The following is a 23,889-nucleotide window of genomic DNA, read 5'->3' as shown; positions in this document are numbered from 1 at the left end:
ATCGCATATGTTCAAATACACTTCTACAGGCCGAGTAATTATTCATATTCTATACCAATCAATTCGACAACTGCGTTGGTGCCGATTACTATCAACTTAAGGTAATTTAAAAAATTCTTATCAATTTCTATTAATCAAAAGTAAAAACTTAAATAATTTCGATATTTCCATGTTAGTTTTGCCAAAAAAATGGAACTACTATTTTGTGGCATTATCGAATCTGAAACTACCTGTTGTGGAACTTCTATTACACCACCAAGATATGATGCACATGAATATCGTTTCTTTCGCGCTGTATGTCTGATAACCTCAGAGAAATCAGCATAGAATTGTTTTACTAAATTAAGGACCATCTTTTTGTTTACTTAATAGAATAACGTTCAAACTATTAAAGTGCCAGCTCCTTTCTTTTTAAGCGGCTGTTATACGATTCGCGCTTTTTCAAGTACCAAGGTACTTACAATCATGGCGGCTCGTCTTCCATTTATTTTATGCTGTACTAAAATTCACAAGGAGCAAATTCCTTTTTATAGCTCATGTCGTATTAACTTTATTCTTTACCCTTTACTTACAGCATGGTATAACTTGTGAGAGCTCTCCTGGAATCGATGATTCTGAGTTTGTTGACTTCATATTTAACTTTAAGCGTCGTGCCTGCGCTTGATCATACGCATAAAAATCACATAAATGGTCTACATTATATCAATATAAATCGGTACTATGATTATTATTTGAAACTTATGGGTGCTATATCTACGTAAGTAACAACTGGCTTGTTGAGCTGGTACAAAATTAGCTAACAGAACAGTATACAGGTATTAGCAATCATGAAGGTGTGTTTAAATATTTGCGTAACCTTGACGTACATAGTAAGAAAGGAAATACGGAGGGATAATAATCATGTAACTGTGTTGATGTAGCATATTTGCTTATCTAGTAATCAACTAGGCATCATTGATATATAAGTTTTAGGTTACAATAGTATTATTTCAACAGTATGTGAATATTTTGGTACTGTGTGCTTATTTTACATTTTGCAAAGCTTACGTTATTACACATGGACTATGCATTCTCTAACATTTACAGAAACGAATGCATTTTGATTTTTTTAATGTAAATTCCATTTTATTGAATTCTACAGCACACTTGGTGATACCTTCTACATTAATTAGCAAACTTAATCTAATACGCTTATAAATTTTATATTGAACCTTTATCTTAACTTCAAAGGTGCAACGACTTTGAAATAATGTATAATTACTACAGAAAATAATTTTTAAAAGTTAATTGTAACTTTGTGAATACTACTAGCGTTAAACTCTATATTAGTAAAATCGTGCTTATGTCTTGCGTATGAATTAATCCTAGAATGGCGATATCATTTCGCTCGGTTCATATTGTTAATTCTTTTATTCCTTTACGATAATACCTCGGGTAAATCTTTTCAATTTAACATATTAATAATTAATTCAGATGTAACATAAGCAGTAGATAAAATTTGCTGAACGTAAAAATGTCTTATTCTGTTACTTGTATTTCTAGCCGGTGATCTTTCCAGTTCTTATCACATAAGTCTTTTAGGTTGTGATGAAAAATATCTGATTAATTAATATAATTCTAGGTACATTAAAATTAGATATGATCATACGGATTGTCAGATAATGAATAATTAATGGTTTACAAGATAAATAAATCTACCTAGCCAACGGCTATTTAACTACAGCTTCATATTTATTATTGAAGTGTTGCTCTGGAAACACCTTTCCAGTATTATAGTTCAATAGATTTTCAGTATTTTTTTCGCGGCGCTTTAAAACACTATTATCATATAATATTAGATGGAAGAGACAGATAACCGACAGATGAAGGATGAAAGCAAGTGTTTGTCAACATAAAATTTTAGTTTTCGTAACCTTTAGAAAAAATATCGGTTGATTCCATTGCACATGTGTATCTTAAATCTTGCAGCTAGATAACATAAGTATGAGCGCATAATAGTTGCACGCGTATCCAAATGGATTACCTCATAACATTGTCATTAAGTACGTGTATACGGTATTATACTAAGTCTATACTCTCCACATGTTGGCTATTAAAACTATTCGTATGAACTCAATAAAATCTTTGAACCCTCGTTAGAATTTACCCATTCTCTACCTTATTATCAATGCCGCAATGAAGAGAATATGTCGTAACATACTAGGAAATGAGTATTTTAGACCCATGGTGTTCTTCTCAACTACATGGGTTAAACTCTTCTTAATATAGAATGTAAATATTACAGTGTCGTACACTATTCATTTGATCTTCGGCTTTACTCATAAAAGGGCATAATTATAACGTATGCCACTAGTTCTGGGAACTGTTTGCTATTTATTAAGGGTTATCATTAAGTTATAGTTCAATCATAGACAGCATAAGTACGTCTTCTATGCTATAGGCATAGATCCATAAATTAGAAATTGCACAGATACATAGTGTATCGTGAGCAAGGCATCGCCTAGATTACCCTTCAAAAGTATTGCTATAAACTTTAGCAAGAGCAAGCGACATTTGTACTTTGACCGCATGGGATGCTTCATACGTATTAATCCTTAAAATAATGATCAACAATAGACTAAAAACTGACTGTTTACGTAGACAATTGTAGATAGATGAATCGCTCGATGCGGTTGACACACATGCAGCGATACCTACTTGAGATATACCTCAAAATTGGATTGTGATTGGTTAGTAGGACGCGAAAAGTACGTTTTTACTCGGGTGACTGACTCAATGATGATAAGAAATGACAATAGATATCCATTATTCTATTATTCTTCACACGTTGCAGTGATTCTCAAGTCAAGTTGTCAACTTCTTAAGCCCGATATGTATGCTGTCTATATCATTTTCTGTGAAAAAAATTGGTATACAGTACGTTCTTGTCGAAATTGCAAAGCTGACATTTTTTTTCTAGGAATAAATACGCCAGCAATGGAGGCTCACGGTAACTGTAAGTACATTGGAAGAATTGAATTTAATTAGAGGAGCTACAGCATGTTATTCTAATTATTAAATTGTGGACTAGTATCAAGCTATCTAATGGATTGTATACGGTTAGAAATTGTTTTTGCATTGGAATTTTCTTCACCGTAAATTAAATCTACAGTGAATATGGGTCCACAGATAAAATTTTAAAGAAAATGCAATGATACATAATGTAATCGCTTAATCATTATTAAACCGGAGTAGTACCAAGGAATGCATGTGATTTACCTATATACTTAGGTTTAAATTCTGATAAAATACTTATTTTTTTGCCTATGGCCATTGAAGTTCTCACCTAATAGGATAAGTACTCTTATCTAGTATAAATTATTTGAAAATACGAGTATACGTAGTATCAAACTACAACTGTGTTAGAGATTCCCTATTAATTTATAAGGGAGTACGGTATTTGTAACTGTATGATAGGGGTATACTGTAGGCTTGGACTATATGTATATCGGGCGCTCATGACGTCTATAGTGAGTTGAATCTTCATAGAATAAGATAGTTATATATACAAATGAAAACAGTTATCAATTAAATTAAGCATAAAATAAATAAATCAGTCTAAATATGACATAAACTACTCTTGATAAGTACTTATTGCGTACTATATATGCATGACCCAAAATGAGATGAATACTTGTGTAAGTACGATAACTCAAACATATGCTGAACTTGATTCTGTATAAAATAATACTAGCTTTGTAATATGGATAAATGCATTCTGTAGCTTGCTTAGCATTACCTCTACGATAGTAACGAATACAAGACTATAAAGAAGTAGTTACATTCTTTTTAATAGAAAGCTAAAACATAGTAGCTATAATAACCAGAATGTAACATCAAACAATTATAAACTGCATCACATGTTTTCTAGTTCTTGTACAATTGTAATTTAGAATATATCATTTCACTTCATTCGTAATTGACATCAGCTTGAACTTTCATTCAAACATTAGCTAGAAGATATTTTCGTACAGATTTTTTGAGCTCCAAATCTTCAATCATGCCAAAATCAAACGCTATAAAGAAAAGTAAATGCTCTAATAAACTAATCGATCAGGAAATTTCCAAAATGTAAGGATACAAGCGGGTGGCAATAGTAAACAGTAGTATTTTACTATGTAATAAATAGCTCATTTATATCTTTCATACAACAGTACGTTCCAAAATAGCTACGATTTCAATACAAGCTTCTGATTTACAAATATGAGCTCTTAAAACCTAGCTAAATTTAATGCATGTGTAATATTTTTGTACGATCAAACTTCAACCACGGATATAAATAGTACTCCGTTATCAGTCTTGCCTGAAAATGTTAGTCATTCAGCCATGGCAACGCCATTTACTACACCAAAGGCCAATTCCATCCTTAAACGGCAGACGTCATATTCCTGTCAAAGCACAGTAAATCAACAAACAGCTATCACACAAGTGGTTACCGGTAGGTACCAGGTTTCGTTAGCAGATGTTATTAGTTCTTTTACTAAATAGCTTGACGTTTAATGGCCACTAGGGTATAGTGTCAGTTGCGCTTGTTATAATCTACTTGATCTACAAGAAATCACTATCTAACATGAGATCAATCGGTATGGCCATGATTGCATAATTTCAATAACAGCAATTACAGAAGGGAATACTTTGAATGGTTATGAGATTGGAATCGCTAGTATCGACTTGAAACATCCTGAATTAGTACTGTTGCAGGTATAATAAATACTACTTGTTTCGCATGGATTTAATGGCCTAATTTGTGTAAGAAACATTTATAGCTCAATAGCATGAATTCATATTGTGAGGCTATCATTTAGGAGCTTTATTTAATTCACAAAAATATACTTCAATCTGCTATATTTTTACTCGAAAAGTATACAGATCGTCAAAAATATATAAAAACCATCACTGAACTGCAAATTCTGGATCCAATGCAGGTAATACAGTAACAACTAACGCAAAATTGATTTAATAAAGGTAGCGCCGCTCTACGAATGACTTCATGACTAGTGATAAATAAACTATAAATAATAATACAACGATGTATGTTATTTGAGCATATCTATTGGCATCGAATATTACAGATATTGATACCGAAAGAGATCAACGAAAAAAACCTCAAAAAATCGAAATTGCAAGCGGTTTTAAGACAGCGCTTTCCTAATATTGAGATACTATCATTTCCTCAAAAATATTATAATTGGAAGGAAGGTGAACTGAAATGATATTTCCTGCTAGAGTTACATACTACTACTGATACTATCTTCAAAAATTTGGAGTCGTGGTAATCTCACCAGTACAAAATAATATGATTCCCCTTTAGGCTATCGGTTATTAATGAATGTTTGCTTGCCTGAATACCAAGCAGCCAATGCAGAAGAAATTTTATCCAAGTACCGTATCATATATTACAGAAATCATTCCTTACAATTCTTGTAGCTGTTCGTTCATCGTTACCGTGCACTGTAACTATTTTCCTTTTCTTTCAGGAATTTCTGTTTGTCAGCAGTATCTGTAAGAGGCAGTCTGTGGCAGATAATTATGTTTTATTGATCATTAAATGTATTTTTTACTCTAATTAAGGCTTAACTCGTAAAATATATATTGTTTGTATATTAAGGCTCTCCTGAAATATATAGAATTTAAGCAAGATTTTTGTTATGCGCCATCATCGCTTAAAACTGAGTACTCCAGAGGTTATGCTGTCACAACAATTGACGCTAATTCCGTTAGGAATTTGGAGCTTATTTATAATGTAACCAGTAGATCAAGTAAAGATTGCTTATTTAGGGTTTTAGATCATACAAGAACGAAGGTGGGAGGTAAGCCATGTAGTAAGGCCACAAAATAGTAAATCTCATTCGAGCCACAGGCGAATATCTATCTAGTTAACTGATATTGTTAGTTTAATTAAATTTTAAAGAATATATCAATATTAATACTGCTATAAGGTGCATTAAATCGCTTTCATGCAGACTTATGGTCACATATAATCTCACCAGTTATCTATTCTTTGTTAGCTCGACTCCTAAGATCTAGTATTCTCCAACCGTGTAGCGGTAAGATAAACCCTTCGAAACATGTGCTTATAATATAAAGCATAAATAATTAGGTTTTTAAAGTTTGAGTTAATAATCAAATTAAAGTATAGTTTTCTCTTTTTATCTTATATAGATAAGAAAAAATTGGAAGAAAGACTCGATAGTGTTGAAGGTTGTACAATGTATATGTATTATTCCCAAATCTTAGTTTGTATCATAACCATACAATCGGGCCATTTTTACTGATATTTGTACCTGGTATCTTTCTAGAATTGGCCATGAAACAGGTACCGGTATACATATAAGCGTATTTAAAGATATCGATTAAGGGTGGTATTTGTTACTGCCGAAATTTTTACTCTGATTTCTTACAATCAAAATCATGCATATATACAGGAAATTTATGGTCCATTGAGATCAGGTAATTCTATACCATAATTTAAAAATGTAATACGGTATCGTTTGATTGAAATCTTTACCAATGGGTGGGGTACCGTACCACACATAGCATTAAGATGTTTACCGTCTTTGTATTAATTAATTATTACTGCTGTACAGTATAAATTGATAAAGCTATCATTAAATTTTTAATAGCTATAGACAAGTTTTGTGATATTAGCAATATGCTGCGAGCTTGCGTGCAAATACCGAAAATTGAGAGTTTCAAAAATGCTGAAGCTAGAATTGCAGACATTATTCGTTTAAGAAATTCATTGGAAGCTGTTAAATCCTTAATTGTTAGACTACATGGAGTTAAATCTACGCTGTTGCAAAGTATTTATCAGGTAGTAAGCCAAATATACTCAATGTATCACAATTCTTCAGTATTGATAGGCCATGGGTAATTTTAGTCTTTAGATGATTGTCACTTCCAAACTATGATCAACGAAATTAACAAAGTTATAGACGAGAACGCAACATTAGAAAAGGGAACTTTAAATTTTAGGGCACAGATTTGTTTTGCAGTGAGAGTAAGATCTTATTATCATAAATAGTTTGGATATTGAATTAAATACTTGTTTTCGTTTTGGAGCTTTTATTATGATACTAAATTAATAGCTGCTCTCTTTATACCTGTAGCCAGAAATTAATGGTAAATCATTTAGCCTTATCAAGAAATCAAATAAAATTAAATATTTTCTATTCGATCGTTATTGACCGCTTTTTTTATTTTTAATATCATAATAGGACATTTAAATGTAATTCGTAAAGTTTATGAGGAAAGTATTGATGATTTGGCTTGTAAGTTTCTTCATTGATTTGTTTAGTGATAAAAAGCAATTACTAGAAAAATGCAATAAAATTTCTTTTTTAGCACTAAAAAATTTCCTCCATGAAAAGTATAATATTCCCGTAGAAATTGTGTATAATAAAGGCAGAGGTTTCCATTTACAATTAGAGAGTGATTTATCGCCTGGTGAAATTTCCAGTGAATTTATTAAAATTACAAGGAAAAAGAAGACTTACTTTTTTTCAACTTTAAAATTGGTACTTACGTAATCCATATTGATTTATGACTGTTATCTTCATTGCTTTGATCCTTTAATCATGTTAGTGTTCATAATTATGTTAATGTAAAATTTTTCTGCTTTACTAATTCTGTAACTGCTGCCTTTAGATAAACATGAACGGTCAGATGCTTTTCAACTTTATGAAGATAGGATAACTGCTTACTTAGATAGACCTAAATGTGCTGTCTACTTACGTTTTTATGAGTACACCATGAACATCTTTTTCAGATCTATATACTCTACTTATTCTTTTTAATAGAAAGACTCAATGAAACGTTAAAAGATATCTACATTTTATCTAACATGTAAGCAGCGAATAGTACCTGATGATCCATTGTACAAGATTATTTTGATCACAGTAAATTACTTCATTTACTGTGAATAGTGCTTAAAATTTTATGCGAATTTTTGTCAAATTAGTTCCGTAGCACAACTTTACACAAATTTGAAAAGCTACGTTAGTAGTCTTTATAATCTCAGCGAAAATATAGCTATGCTCGACTTCCTTTTATGCCTTGGTTATTCTGCTGCTATAAATGGTCGAAACGGTTAGAATAAGACTGAATAAACCAAAATTTACTCGCGTAACTGTTTTATCATTGTAATAACTTACCATTCCAATAAAGAACAATCCTTAGTTCTGTTCCCTAAGAGCTACAATTTGATCCTAAATAGTTCGGCCGACATTTTCCGATACCACTGCGATCAAAGATGGTCGCCACCCGATTCTAGATGTTATTTCCGTAGTGCCACCTGTAGCCAATGACATAGTAAGAATATGACGAAGATGCTTAATGACTGGTATCCTACTTAAACGGTAGTTATTCATTTTCTAGTATATGTCTCACGAAAATAATTTCGCTATAATTACTGGACCAAATATGGTAAGCAAAGTTTTATATGCTAAATTTTCTTAGTAATTTCATTTGTAAGACACTTGTTACAATACTACCAGTACACAATTTTTCTACGTTCTGTAAACATCATCGTTACTATTGAAATCAATAACGATGTTTCTACGACCGAAGAGTGGTAAAACAGTCTATCTAAAGCAAATGGCTCTTCTACAAGTTATGGCACAAATAGGAGCTTATGTTCCTGCTACGTGTGCAACTTTTCGCATAGTTGATCAAATCTTTACAAAAATTGCCGTTGACGGTAGTATGGAGGAGAATTGTTCATCCTTTACAGCAGAGGTAGAATGCAATGCATTCTAAATCATCTAAACTTATACTAGCCTTGATAATGAGTACCTTAATATTTGTATTGTGATTTTGGAGAGTACGGTATGATATGTAAGTTGTGTAATGTTTCCAAAATGTACTGTATTTTGATATCTTCAATATTTATATAGATGAAGGAAGTAAATTACATCATGCAGGTGAATCACATATTTGCGCTATATCTTTTAAAATTTTATGTTATTTTTATTATCAGTTATTACTTCAATCACCATGGGTTAAAGGATATAGAAGTTGTAAATACTTTCATTATATACGCGTACATATGTATTCATGTTGTTAAATATGCATTCAATTACATCTAGAATGCTACAAATCACTCTCTTATTATAATTGATGAACTTGGTAAAGGTATGATTTAAGTTTCACCGGTCATACTGATAAAATGATCACATCAAAGTACTAAAAAATTTCTTGTCAAGGAACTGCTTCAGAGGATGGCATTGGCATTTGTTTTGCAATATGTGAATATTTCCTTCAATTAAAGGTTAGTAATTCTTATAGATTTATGAACTCGAAACAGTAATACCTGCAGTTTGAAGCTATCAGCCTATTTTTTTGCTTCTGTAATTTAATTATTAGTATTTCGCGACAGGCATTTACAGTTACATCAACACATTTCCTTGAAATCTGTCAATTAGAAGATCTCTATCCAAATGTTGATAAGTAATGCTTTAATCTATTTGTTCGTGCTCGGATCAATGTGACTTATAATTTTAAGATATGTTTATTGCACCACTAATGAAACAACTTGGATGCCTTCCAGCTATCATTTAGAAGTACAGGTGACCTTTATAAATAAATGAATCTATTAAATTGGTGCCTTTTGTTTCTAAATTCATATTATGCTAAAGGGATCAAAACAATTCTTAAATTCTATGAATTGTTTGATAGCATATAAAGGACAATCTCAATGCTTATAAGTTGCAATATACTCATATTTTAGCCCCCGATAGAACCGTAGAAAAATATTACGGTAAGACTTTTTACTCAGCAGCTGTACCAAGATGTAATACTGCGCTAAATACTTAGAAAGAACATGTCTATGATGTCAGATTTACAGTACAATATCGTATTAGACATACATTCTTTTTGTATGCTTGTGATTTGATGCGTGTTCTGGAATAGGTTTATATCATCCTGGGTGTAATCGAATTTGATCAAAGAATTTATAATTGATTTCGTTATAAATTATTATCATATTATAGACAAACTAAATGCATGATATTTATACATTCTGATCAGATATTGATTTATAATATAATTATTATTGTTAATTCGAGCAGGTATTAACTTGGCAGAGTTATCATCACTGCCACCGAAAGTAGTAAATAGGGCAAGAGAAATATGCAAAGTATTAGCAGATAAAAAGGAGAAGGTAAGCAATTGTAGAATAACACGTCTCGCAGAAATAGTGGCAGAAAAATTACACAAAAATATTACATGGCTATTTTTCTTTTTATTTCATTTCAGTGTGATAAGATCGATAGAAAAAGCTACGAGGAAAAAGCTACCTTTAGATTGGGTGCTCTTTTAATACAAACGGCTCATAACAGCAAGCTCGACGAAGCAAGCTTGAAAGTATATTTGCAATACCTTAAAGACGATTACAGTAACTCAATAAAAACTTTATTATCGCACTCGAACCCTTTGAAATAAGAATAATTTCCACCGATTGTTTGTAATAACCATCTGTCCCTTTAAAAATATATACAGAAAGATGCACTTTGTTGTAAAAGCAGATAAAAAATTTTAGAATGGTAAATAGTAATGACTGAAAAGATTTGTTAGTTTCTATTTATGAAAGGTGATCGCTATAAGTCATTAACAAAAAATTAAATTCATACGTAACATATAAAAGATATTAATTAGTTATTACAACAATTTAAAATCCGTTAACAGTTATGAATGTTATTTTAGAGCATTATTAGAAACACTGATTAAAAATCTATTGTGAGAGCGCAATTGATGTTATTTATAGTTAGTATTCAATCATAAGATCGCCTATAGTCATAATTTTATAGCCGAACTATCCATGAAATTAGAACTTGAGACTTCAAATGTCTTCCTCTAAATAAACGAGCCCATAGATTAAAGTTATTGTAATTCCGTTACCACAGATTTGGTCTATTTTTCTGTCTCATATAACCCTTTAAACGGGCAAGAGAATATTCCTATATATTTGCAACCAACAATAAAATATATTTATAATATAAATATTGATGTTTGTTGATCACCATTTATAGCTAGAATCATGTAAAAGTTATTAGTGATGACGCACACAAGCAACGATTCATTCAATTTATTTCAAGCAGCGACAATAGTAAAAAATTACAAAAATAGCTACAATCGTCTGGTCGACCGCAAGACCGTCACACTTACCAAATATCCAAACTCTATGTTTGACATTTTTGCTTGAACACAGGCCCAGATAGTCCAAAGAAGATGAGAAGCTAGGGCTAACCTAGTAAGATCAATTGCATTTTTCAATTATTATATGAAAGATTTCGTATTTGAAATGAATAATACAAGAATATTCTAGAACCAAGATCGAGATCTTGTTAACCTGTTAACTTCCAATTGTAATTTTCTTAGCTCCGAAGATAGGGTCTTTTCGTCTACTAGAACTTTCTTTAACTGATATTGCTTTTTTAGGTAGCATGAAAGAAAATGTATCTAAAGAAATGCAATAGTACCATGTAAGGGTATCTGATATAATTTTAATAGGAAATTGGTTTACAGAAGCTGGGATAAAGCCACAATCTCCTACCTGTTGCTTGTCTGAAGGATAGTCGTCCAAGCAATATGTGAAGTAAGGAGGCTTATCGCAATTGTAATCGTAGCACCATTCGCAAAAGTAATTTGCAAGATCGAAAGCACTGAATTAATTCAGAATAAAGTAGTGTTTTAAGTCATACATAGTTTCAAATTAGTAAATTTTGAATCTTATAGCTTACACTTTATTGAACAAGATTATTTTTTGATTTATTATGGAAAATGTAGGTTGACTAGCACCTGTAGTTATAGCCGCCATATTCAAAGTCTATGCAATGAAACGAAGCATCAGCTGATGTTGGATCTCCACACACGATGATATTATCTATTAGAAAATATGTATTTGATTCAAATCATTCTTAGATTTTAGCCTTTAATATCAGAGACCATAATTATACTATACACACTTTCTTGCAGGTCATTATGGCAGAAGCATGCCTCCGAATTGCACGCTTGTAGAATATCCCTAAAATGTAAGAGTATGATCAATATATGATCAGAACGAGCTGTCTACAAACAGGATAATTTTACACATTCAAATTCATAAAGTAATAAAATCCTAACCGAATTTCGTCTCTCCGGGCAGCAAGGTCATAGGATAAAATTTCTTCATATCTAGCTTGTTTATTTTTGTCATTAAATGTTATGGTAGTTGCAGAATCAAATAGACTAAAATGGACACAATTTAATGTCAAATTATATTTGGAACAAGTAAAATACGATTTAAATATGATATTTAAACGGTATTAGGGTATCATGCTTTGCCTGGTACGTCATTATAGTAAACAAATTATTTTCCGTCATACCGGTCTATAAAATCAGAGGACCAGGTTGGTTTCTTAGAAATTGGCATGCATGCCTGATGCAAATTTGCGAAACAGACCGCCATTTTCTCTGAAACATTCTGAAGTTGTAGTTCGCTAGTCTTTAACGTTCTTCCCTTTATTACAGGTAAGTATTATTGATGAGCAACAAGATTATGTGAGTATACATAATATAATGTCATACAGTAAACTAAAAATGAACCTGAAATGATTCCATTCAAGCAAGTTAACACAATGTACAAATATATTGTAAAATACATGGGTTTGCGGCAAATACACTGTGGCATGTGTTATGCATCCCATACTGACATTACTAAGTTAAAAAATTTACAAATTTAAGTCTTGTCGTTACATTAAGAAATTCTTCAAATCGACCACCAGGAAAGAATCCATATATCTTCGGAGCTAGTTTTATTTCACCCAGTAACGAAACTATTACTGACTCTTGCAGTAAAAGTTGGCCCTTGGCGGCTGTTTCTCCATAGACTCTAATCAGTACCTTTTCAGGTTCATTATTATTGGTCGATTGCAAATTTTCTGATAGTCTGCACACGTAGAGATAATTTGATAGTCCTCCACTACAGTAAAGTGATTTAATTTTCAAACAGTCAAGTTATTGGAAGTTTTTTTGTGTTTACCGGGTGTACAAAGTTTGAATGACAATCCAATACAGTACCATAATGGTACTATGAATACGAATATAATATTCTGCGTCTTCATATAGTGTAATCTTCTAGAGGATTCAATGAGTTTGAGTTCCGACTGTATCACTCAGTTTATCGAAGCATATACAAGTTTAAGTTACATGCTTAGCAGAATTAATTTTGCAAATACTGTATAGATTTAAAGGCATTCAAAATTATCACAAACCGCTATCTTAGCAACTTGGTATTGTACATCGGTTAATTCATTGCTATACTGTATGGTATTGTCTGCTGAATTATAGGGTGGGAATGAACTGTTTCTTTAATGGTTACAACTAATTCAAAATAGCATGGCTGTTATCTATATTACACAGTGCATATGCTTTCATTTTAGTCACTCTTATTTATTGTATAATTGTATATGCTTACCTGACCGTCTCAAATTGTACGTTAGTTAAATCAGCTTTTTCCCAAATACCTCCAATAACTTGTTTACAGTAGTTAAGAACATTTTCCTTGCCTACAGCGACTAAAGCATCATTGGTTTCCGCCATAGCGCGAGTACAATGATAGTAACTTATATCTCACAACTCCTTCTATATTGCTACCTAAAGGGTAATATTGCCGCTGGCGTGTATTAGAAGTAATGAACATAAAATTATGACCAAATTTGTGCCAGGAAATCAACCTTGGTTTCTGTAAATCTACTGTAGCATCCTGCTTACTCCGCTCTTAGCTTGTTCATTCAGCTAAATCCGGTGTCGTGTGTGTGTGCTGTACGGCTTGAATATTTACGTCGTCATGATTGCACTTTCCCTACATACAAAACTATCAAGCTCTAAAATGTAAAAAGAAACACTATACTACTCGATACTGCACAGACTCAGTCCATACAGCATGGCATTTGGCAATTTGCATAGTAAATGACACATTTTAAACCAGTGGGATAAGGCTGACCGCTAACTGACCGCTAACTGTCCAAGTACGGTACAGTACTAGGAGCTAAAGTACAGTATAATACAGTATAATCGGTAAATTCAATAGGATTAGTGCAGTATAATATAATCGGTAAATTCAATAGGTTTGGAGAGTTCTTTATTTATTCATCAAGATTTGTTGTTTTGATGCTTTCTTATTACTGTAATACGGTAAAAGTGACACGATGCAATGAGGGACTTGAGAAGTTCCTGCTTGAGTCAGAAAGTTTCATCTTTCATTGAATAACCATTGGATGGTTAGCTCAGGCATTTCTAGCCATATACCAGATAATTCGTGGGCTTCGAGCAGGTAGGCTCCATGTTTGTTTACAAAGCAGCAGTTTGCTATCGATAGCTGCATTTATACAATTAGCTATGCAACAAGTGCATGCTCGAAAAAGTAAATGTACAGTCGCAGCCTGACAGGCACGTTGCATACGTATGCATTTTCACCAGCTATCGCCGGAACTACAAGGGAATCATTCATGATGTAGCATTTAATTTCTCTTTTACAACATTAATATCCACGATTAGAGCTACACCTAGACCTAAACGTTATCTTGTTATGCATTTGATCTTTGACTTGTCTAACTTGTCTCATTTAATAATGATATATTTCATCCAACAATGGTTAAAATGACTGCAGAAAGTTTCATTAACGTAATAGTCTAAATGGTTCGAAAATGTTGTTACATGAATAATTTTGATCCATCCTTTGATCGAAGATCAAATTATGCGCAATACGTATGTTTTGTTTTACTTACCACATACCTGTACTATTCTTGAACGGAAGTCATGTTCTTGAGCTATACAGCACATAGGATATTATAGAGGAGATCGTTGAATCTCTCAGGGTCACTATTTGTGGATTGTTATATTACAATATCTGCAGACTTAGAATATTTACTGTTAATTGGTTAATTCCATTAATCACGGTATGAATATGTAAATACGACTTCTATCATAGGCTTTACTATGAATCACTTTATCGCTTTCTTTGCATAAAATTTATTTATGACCTTGAATACTTTTGATTATCCCCAGGAGAGAGCGAATTTATTGATGCAACGGTATCAAATGGATAAGTTTACACAATTTATATCTCTCATGTTTACGAATGTACAGTACAGTCATAATTCTAAGATTACAGAACAGTTTCAATGAATTGATATTTTCATACTTTAAGCATGATTGAGATATTTAACCTGAGTGCTACGACGTAGTGATGAACATAATTAAATTACTGGAGATTCGCATTTTATATAACAGTACTCGTATTTAATATCATGTGACTCTGTTAACAGATTGTCACATACGGAATGGCTTCAAAGAAGAATATTCACGCTGCTTTGGGTAAAGCTCTGTAAGTATACGTAAAATGATATATAAATAGATAGTTGAAATCATCTGCATTCCTATTATTAGGCTATCAAAGTCATTCATTTACTTATGTGAAACGTTTCATAATATAATATTATACAACCGGTCATTCCGATTATTGTCTTGACAATATTAGCTGTATTACAGACTATAATGTACATTGTACAGTACGTTAATTTCGAATTCATTAGACAGCCATGCTGATCTATATTATACTGAAGATGTCTGATAGGGTCCTGCATGTAGCAGTTTTCCCATTAGGTGGATATAAAGCTGTATTACATTTAAATTCATATACTATGGCACAATATAAGAGAATAATTGCACCACCCCAATTATACTACCCATATAATAAGTGAAACCTCAGTACCTTAATACTAGTTACTGTATTTATGGTAATTTAGATTCTTGAATGTGACAGATTGCAGTAATCAGTAGCTTTCTTAATAATAAATAACAATCTAGGTAATTAAATACGTATAGGATACAAAATTTAATTGTAAACAATACAAAATTATAGTAATTGATTACAAATTTCTCTAAAGCCAAATAATAAAATGCATTCTTGAAGTTCGTATTTAACCCTAACTCCAGCTCTAACCGTAGCACGAACCCTAACTCTAGCTCTAACCCTAGCACTAATACTAGCTCTAACCTTAACTAAGTCTATCTGGTATATGCCCTATCTGTCGAATGTCTACCGGATATTAATAGCAACGTTCGTAAGCAGAAAGTCATGATACGGTACGATATAGAATTCATGTATAGTGTGCAAATGCCGAATATACTGTACAAAATACGTCTGTACTTTATACTGTATTGTACGCACAATACCCCATTCATGAAAATTAATTTACATTTAACAAGATTTATTTACGGTATCATTCTCTTTTACGTACTTACCCGTAGGTATAACTTCAAGCATTTCTCATTTGTCGCTATAAAATTCATGCTTCAATCCTTAAAAATCATTTTCGTGAAATCAACTGATTGAAGATAATTAATTTAATACTACCGTCCGCTACAGTTAGACAATGGCTACCAGATATTGATAATTAATAATTCTTTTACTGTAATGCTTTAGAAACATAAGTAGCATTGGTCTAGATATGAAAGGTGTTAAACGTAAGCCATCTCCTCGAAAAGTATCTGCAACTGAAGATTGTTCTGATCTCCAAAGCGGTCTGTTGGCATTTACCAAGAGATCTGGCAGCAATGCGTCCATGCTAACAGTGAATGGTAAAAATAACCAGGATATATAGCTATACTAATATATTAACGCTTGGTATTGTTAAGATGACTCGTAATGGTCATTTTTTACTATTTTCTAACAGGAATAGCAGTTATTATCTAGCCATAGTTCTGTTGTATCTTTACATATAATTTAGAGAATGACTACATTACTCATTACGAACTTATACTCTACTAATTTAGTGACATCAACAAATGTATAGTTAGGATTAGGCCTTCAGTTATCATTCTGTACTAAGATCAGTTTGACATTTTCTTCTCTACAGTTACGATTGATATTAACAGCCTCCAGGATTACAAACTTATACTTCATATATATTATTGCCATATTGGCCAAACAGATGGTCATAGCGTTAGTGTCGCACGCTTAGCTGTGGCTGATTAATTTACGAGATAGCAGTGTCTAATTATTCTCACTATAACTTAGCGGAATGGTGTGAAGATCTATGTTCTTTTAATTGAGGATTATTTTAAGTTTTATATGATATCTTTTGAAATTAATTATCAAAATTCTAAGTAAGAGCGGTGACAATAGATAAGATTACTATTGATCGGCTTACAAATAAAATGCTTATACTAGTGTTATAGTAGGTTAATACTGCATATTACGATGATGATGTGAAGTCTATACAATTGGATAGCGATACTACTGTAGGTTTTGAGAATTTTCGAAGTTAATTTTACCGTGTTGGTTCTATTATAGTTATTGAATGTCGAAATCTACAACCAAAAGACTCCAATGGGAAAGCAGATCCATACTGCATCGTAACAGTTGGTAATAATGAGGAGAGAACAAAAACTGAAAGCAACACCTTAAATCCTAAATGGCTTCAAGCCATGAAATTTGAAATTGTTCATTTACCACATATCGATCGAGATCAAACAGCTCTGTCTGGTAATAAAAACTCATCGTTTATGGTTCACTATGTTCAACTGGATATTTGGGATAAGGTAATGCTAAAAAATTTTATTTTTTATTATGTTATTCATGCTAGCATTGTACAGTAGTTTATACGTATATCTTCAACCATCGACGACTATGTAAAAAATTTCAATAAATCTGCTATTGATCGATCTTTAAAAATAATTTATTTTCTGTACGACTAGTTTCGATACGTATGGTTGTTGCTTTGATATCAAATATGTTGCATTAGCTTATTTTTTTATCTACTTGTTTAATAATGTACTCAGGATCGCTTAAATTATGATGACTTTATGGGGCGAGTAATGATTCCATTAGCATTTATAACAAGTAAGCCATTGAATGCATGGTTTACTTTGGGCCGAATAAATCCGAAAGATATTGTAAGCGGCGAAATTCATCTGGAATTGTCAATTACTGATGTGAAGGTTCGTCTAGATTGCAATATTCTCAGTTATAATTAAGGGATTGATGATTTTATATTACCGTATTAATCAAATTTACTTTGAATACCTATCTGAATAGCCTGTTGAAGACTGGTATCTAAATGAAGAATTACACAATATCTGCAAAAGAATTCCTCAGTTCGAGTTACCGTTTCTATGTGGAGATAACATTATTGACTTTCCAGGTATTGACTTAAATTTTATTTTCATGGAATATTTCGCCTGCTTATAAATTTTTCAATCGAAGTAAATTAGTACTTTTACAACTGTAGGAGATGCTGAACAGATAGAAATGATGTTCAATAACGTTGTAATTGAAGTTGCTAAACAACGCGGAATTGGTCAATTATTTTTGACTAATTTTAGGTAATATTTTTAAATCAATTTGGTAAGAGATTGCATTTAATATTACGAATTTCTAAGCTTCATTCAGTTGTAAGGTAATTTGAAGGGCATATCTAGTAATATTACCCTTGTATTGAAACAATTTATTTAATATAGTACGTATAATTTTAGGCTAATTTTTATTTGGCAAGCGGCAGCGGCATCTCAAAAATCTTCTGAAGGGACAGTAAGTATTGTACGAATAGCCTATAAATTACAATAATTTTCTGCACCCCACTGATATTTATGCAAAACAAATGAGGAAATAGCGTATAGTGAAAATTAGCTGCTGATTAATGTTATATATTCCTATAAGGATTTGTCGATGTTTATTCCAATTAACATGATTACTTCCGTTGAAAAAGGAGACGACGAAAAGGTCAGTTATAAGCTTTTAGATACCTGTATGCTTAGATATTTAGATAATAAAATTATTTTACCAATTTATAAACTATTTAATATCGATATTCCTATGTCAATTATCTAGGTCTATGAGAGATCATTATCTGGTAGTATCGCTCACTCAGAAGCTAAATCGTTATATATCCGTTGCGCTGATTTTCGGGCTGTGAGATTTTCATTTTTAAGTGGCAAATCGAAAAAGAAACGAAATCATCTAGCCGTTTCCAACCTATCAAAATCGGGATCTAGTAGCAGTATTTATTTTGACATTAGCGAAAATGATGAGCTTAGGTATGGTGATGAATCAAGAGCTGGAAGTGATGAGGAGGAATCGATTGATGGCGACAAAATTGATGATTACCATCAAGATTCTATTGATCAAGGTGATGATGCTAGTGATGGCATTGCATTTGAGGTATCGGAAAACAGTAAGTCTTTACCGATTATCAGTAATGATGTTAATGAAAATGAAAAAGAAGTTCCGGTTAATAGCCAAGCTAAAACAGCACCTGAGGTAATTGTTGAAGATAGTTCTATCACTGAGGCCTGCCAAGTTATTCATAGTAACGCAAATGATGAATCGGACCTTGATGGAGACCGTAAAGACCTTACATCTAAGGAAAGTGATGATGGAGATTGCCAAGATAACGCACCATTAACTAATACTATTGATCCAAAAAAGCATGAAACAGACCAGTTCAATGTTAAGATGGATCTTAATTCAGATTTCGTTCAAATTAGGTCGAATAAAGGTAACGCCCCTACAGCTGCACCAGTTAAGCAGTCTCGTTCAGTGGCAGGCTTTATGGATATTATTCGCAACCGAGCAAATGATGCCTTAGCGTATGCTAATGCTAAAGTCAACGAATTTACTTCAAGGACATTTTCGAAGTTTGTTAATATTTTTTCTATATTTATAGTTTCTGTATTTAGTGTTAGAATAATTCAATTATATTGTATTTTCTTTACCGCATACATAAATTGGTATTAAAATCCTAATTCAATATCGAATTTCTTTTTGCAATCTCTTTACTAGCGCTCAACACTTTTACTTTTGTGTACTTTATGAACGATTGTGTTATCATATTAGCAATTCAATTTTCATGCCGCCTACACTATCCTTTCTAAGGTGAGTACAACAATTCTCATTAGGCTGCTATCGTTAGTAATTGGAATTGGGTGCATTTTTCTTGCTATCAGTATAGTTAGCCAACACGGTATATATAAATAAATAACTGAATGTTCTCATAATGATGATGTTTCAGTTATTATGAATTAAAAAAGAAAGAGTTAACTTTAAGCCATTGGAACTGTTATGACACCATGAAGGAAGTTGAACGGCAGAAAGTAAGTCTGGAATAGTGATTTCGACATAGCAATAGAAATGGTGGACGCAGCTAACCGTTAATCCTTTATTAATTTACCCATTATTTAGCTACTTCTTAGCAATAAATGGTGGTTAAGCGCTTTAAATTACAACTATTCCTTATGCGATACTTACCCTTCCCATATTTATGTTCCAATAACAGTTGGGGTATGTATTGCCTATTAATATGTATTATGACGGTATCTAGCGTACCTTCGATCACTTCACACAGTATATAAATCTCACATAGTAATCTAATTTTTCATTACGCAGCTAACTTATAATATCTTAGATAACATTTTCCTAACGATTACTACGAATAAGGCTTCTTGCTGATCAGTTTTGCGAATAAGAAGAAAATATTGTCTTATATATAGTAATTGTAGACATCAATTGATAGAGCTTCCAAGGCAACAATTACATACCTTCATTTGAGGGTTATTTCGATTTTTCGCTAAAGATATCGTAAATTTTATATAGATAAAGTCGCTTTTCTTGTAATAACTTAGGTGCACCAACACCATTCTCAGATTCTTAAATAAATTTATCTTTCTAGTTCGCGTAGATAGGGCAAAATAACATTACGGGGCGCAGATCTTATATGACAACTTCACTATTTACTGACTGATATCGTGCATAATTATACTTGATGTTTATTAAATATAGAATATTTACATTACGTAGCTTAGCTTGTCATTAATATTAGACAAGTAATCTAATGAAATATTTATCAGATGTATCTAGTTGACTTGAACTTATAAAAAAGTATTATGAGATTCTTCCTCGAACGCATATTCACTACATAAATTTACACCATGTTTACAAATTTTACAATGCCGTTAGGATGAAGTTATAAAAAGATGTGCTCAGTTTCGATCTAGAGTAAGTGGTACTAAATACTTCTGATAATTTTATATATGATAGGCTGAAGATTAAATGTAGATTTCAACGATTTTATTGTTTTCTTTATATATAATTTAGATTTATCTAGCATATTATGTGTTTTATTTAATTTAGGGTCGGATACCTTGTTTAAGCTGGTATGACGCAAGTCATGGCAGCTTTATTATGAGATCTGCTCAACCAAGTGTAGGCCCAATGGGAAAGGTAAATAGTCTCGATAGCAGTTTATGTTGCGACGTGGATAATGCAGATATAAGTGTAGAGTAAAAGAAATGGGCGATAACAGCGCCGTAATTTCAGTTCGGATGTGAGATCTTTAGATTTGCTGGTCATTTTCATTCATCTTTGTTAGTATTCAGTAGACGATGAACTGTTAGTTGAAGAAGCACGTCTTTGTAATCCGAATTCGAAAGAACTGGTAATATTCGATGCACGATCTGCAATGGCAGCTAGTGGTAATAAGTTGAAGGTTAGAACGATAGTTAAACATCTACAGTATAATTAACTCAAAATCAAATTGTAAATAGTAATTTTTAAGGGCCTTTTATTTGATATAGGGCAAAGGGACTGAAGATATTACCAATCGCTATATTGGATGTCGCTTAATTTACTTGAACATCGCTAACATCCATGCTATGCGCGAAAGCTTTGATAAGTTACTTGCCATATGTGAATCTACAACGGATAAGAAATGGTTATCACAACTAGAATCAACCCAATGGCTACAATATCTAAAGAGTATATTAAAGGTAATTGTTCTCGCAATTAAGAATCAGTTCTGTAATGTACTGATATATCGGCCGATAATTAATACTTAATACCTTAATAAGCGATTGTCTGCTAGTAATCTCTACTATTCTGTTTCTCTATGTGGCTCATGCCAGAGAAGATCCTGTGTCGTATTACCTTAATTATAGTACAGTGTTTAGCTTATTCCAGTACTGTATTATGATGTACCAAAGATATTGCTATGTTTTGATAAATGTTCTCTTTCTTTGTTTATACATATTGCTTGATGTGGTAACATTTCACCAATAATATGCTTTCTCTGCTACTAACGGATTGGCAATTGATTAAAACGTGAGATTTAGATTAAAATTCTTTCTTTACAATATAGGGTGCGACTATGATTGCACAGCGGATTAGTCAAAGACATATATGTGCTTTAGTTCATTGTAGCGATGGATGGGATAGAACCGCTCAGTTAACTTCTTTGGCCCAATTAATGTTAGATAGCTATTATAGAACCATTGATGGATTTATAGTAAGTCTTAGCATTTCACTTGACAGTGTATAGGGTATATACAGAATTCCACATTTATGTGTTGCCTTGTAATCTCGGTAACGTATGGCTTATGGTTATTAAGGTATTAATAGAAAAGGAATGGCTGTCATTTGGTCATAAATTTGGAGATAGAATTAACAATCCTGTTCTAACCAACCAGCGATCACCTGTGTTTTTACAATTTCTTGACTGTGCTTGGCAGGTAAAGCTTGAATCTTTGAGCAATTACTGTAAAGTTCATCTAAATTCTAGTTTAAAAATTTTGGCTAAAATTTTTTTGTTATAATCTTATAATAAAGATGTTGCAGCAGTTTCCGAGAGCATTCGAATTCAACTCGGATTTCTTGTTACGAATTGCTGATTATTTTGGAAGCGGATGGTAAATAATATCCTATATGCTATTGGTATAGTTGTAGAAACATTGCTTTAGATTGCTAATTTGAAAGTGCTGAATATTATGGACTACAGTAGTTTAAATTGTACCTTATTAGACAGTTAAGACTGATGCTAACATTGCTTACCTATAAATTCCGTAGGTTTGGAAATTTTATGTTTAACTGTGAAAGAGAGAGAAAAGAGGCTAATCTACAAGAAAATACCCCTTCATTATGGGCACATATCATAGCAGATCAAGAGAATTTTTTGAATGTGAAATATCTTGGAACAACGGAGGTGTGAGAAATGCGATACACTCGTATGATAATTAAAAATGTAGCTAAGTTTGTAAGGAAAATCTCTTACCAATATTTACTGTAAGGTGATACTACCGTGCTGCAGCTTGAAAAGGATACATTTATGGGACGACTATTATTTACGCTACAGTGAAGCATCACCGTCATTTCGTAATTCATCAGAAGTCCTTGAAAATGAAGAACCAGAAGTACTGTATACGTATATATTATTAACACAATTCATATGTTATTCGCTAGTGTTGTAGTTAACTGTTTCCTTTAATATCATCTTTACAAGCTAGTAATATTAAGATTAGTTCTTTGCCTATTCATTAACTACTCCAATGATAGGAACCTGTAGTAAATGATGACGAAGAAGATATATCTAATAGTATTGTATGGGTTCCCGATGTTCGAGCGACTGAATGCTATGACTGTAAACAAAGATTTACTGCTATAAGGAGAAAGGTATCAAAAACGCACTGATTATCTTCTTATAACATTTGCAACTATCGATAGAGCTTTATGTAAGTTAAATATAAAACTAATTACTAACACAACCTTTTTCATATTTGTACATTTATTACTACTCGTACGTCTACAAAATGGTCTGCAGCATCATTGCAGGTAAGTTTAGTAAACACTTTTGATACAAATACTGATATACTTTCTGAAAACGACGTAATGAAATAAATGATTTGACCAATTTGAAAATGCATAGGTCATGTGGACAAGTTTTTTGCAGGATGTGCACCCGGCATAAAATGCACTTGTCCCATTTGGGCTACCGAGGATTACAACGCGTTTGTGATCAATGTTACCATAGAAATAAATCGAAA

At 32.3% G+C, this 23,889-nt stretch overlaps 3 protein-coding genes across 3 annotated transcripts; 2 read left to right on the top strand and 1 right to left on the bottom strand.

Moving 5' to 3' along the window:
• Nucleotides 1-4,365: 4,365 nt before the first annotated feature.
• TRIADDRAFT_51957 (uncharacterized protein) lies at nt 4,366-10,566 on the top strand (the record flags this gene model as incomplete). Its single annotated transcript, XM_002108685.1, has 24 exons — nt 4,366-4,477; nt 4,655-4,740; nt 4,902-4,964; nt 5,112-5,238; nt 5,667-5,849; nt 6,003-6,086; nt 6,202-6,250; nt 6,398-6,489; nt 6,663-6,853; nt 7,149-7,161; nt 7,257-7,310; nt 7,384-7,485; nt 7,839-7,884; nt 8,000-8,127; nt 8,255-8,349; nt 8,416-8,463; nt 8,608-8,775; nt 8,934-8,960; nt 9,126-9,171; nt 9,243-9,307; nt 9,715-9,796; nt 10,107-10,198; nt 10,294-10,401; nt 10,537-10,566. The coding sequence occupies 24 exons, from the start codon at nt 4,366-4,368 to the stop codon at nt 10,564-10,566; spliced, it is 2,091 nt and encodes a 696-aa protein (XP_002108721.1).
• A 365-nt stretch (nt 10,567-10,931) lies between these two features.
• TRIADDRAFT_51956 (uncharacterized protein) lies at nt 10,932-13,617 on the bottom strand (the record flags this gene model as incomplete). Its single annotated transcript, XM_002107908.1, has 10 exons — nt 10,932-10,994; nt 11,203-11,284; nt 11,387-11,496; nt 11,591-11,699; nt 11,836-11,920; nt 12,003-12,061; nt 12,160-12,264; nt 12,402-12,535; nt 12,772-12,964; nt 13,493-13,617. 10 exons carry the CDS (start codon nt 13,615-13,617, stop codon nt 10,932-10,934), a joined length of 1,065 nt encoding a protein of 354 aa, XP_002107944.1.
• Nucleotides 13,618-15,359: 1,742 nt separating this feature from the next.
• Nucleotides 15,360-23,813, top strand: TRIADDRAFT_51955 (uncharacterized protein; the record flags this gene model as incomplete). Its single annotated transcript, XM_002108684.1, has 20 exons — nt 15,360-15,403; nt 16,505-16,659; nt 17,375-17,622; nt 17,863-18,021; nt 18,119-18,224; nt 18,312-18,405; nt 18,556-18,610; nt 18,740-18,802; nt 18,911-19,716; nt 20,091-20,172; nt 20,261-20,359; nt 21,035-21,073; nt 21,209-21,298; nt 21,652-21,843; nt 22,212-22,358; nt 22,462-22,581; nt 22,679-22,758; nt 22,916-23,051; nt 23,402-23,518; nt 23,772-23,813. 20 exons carry the CDS (start codon nt 15,360-15,362, stop codon nt 23,811-23,813), a joined length of 2,874 nt encoding a protein of 957 aa, XP_002108720.1.
• Nucleotides 23,814-23,889: the final 76 nt, after the last annotated feature.

The sequence above is a fragment of the Trichoplax adhaerens genome, genomic scaffold, assembly GCF_000150275.1.
Source record: "Trichoplax adhaerens TRIADscaffold_1 genomic scaffold, whole genome shotgun sequence".
Lineage (NCBI taxonomy): Eukaryota > Metazoa > Placozoa > Uniplacotomia > Trichoplacea > Trichoplacidae > Trichoplax > Trichoplax adhaerens.
The sequence above is the reverse complement of the archived record's forward strand: the minus strand, read 5'-3'. Positions and strand labels throughout refer to the sequence as shown.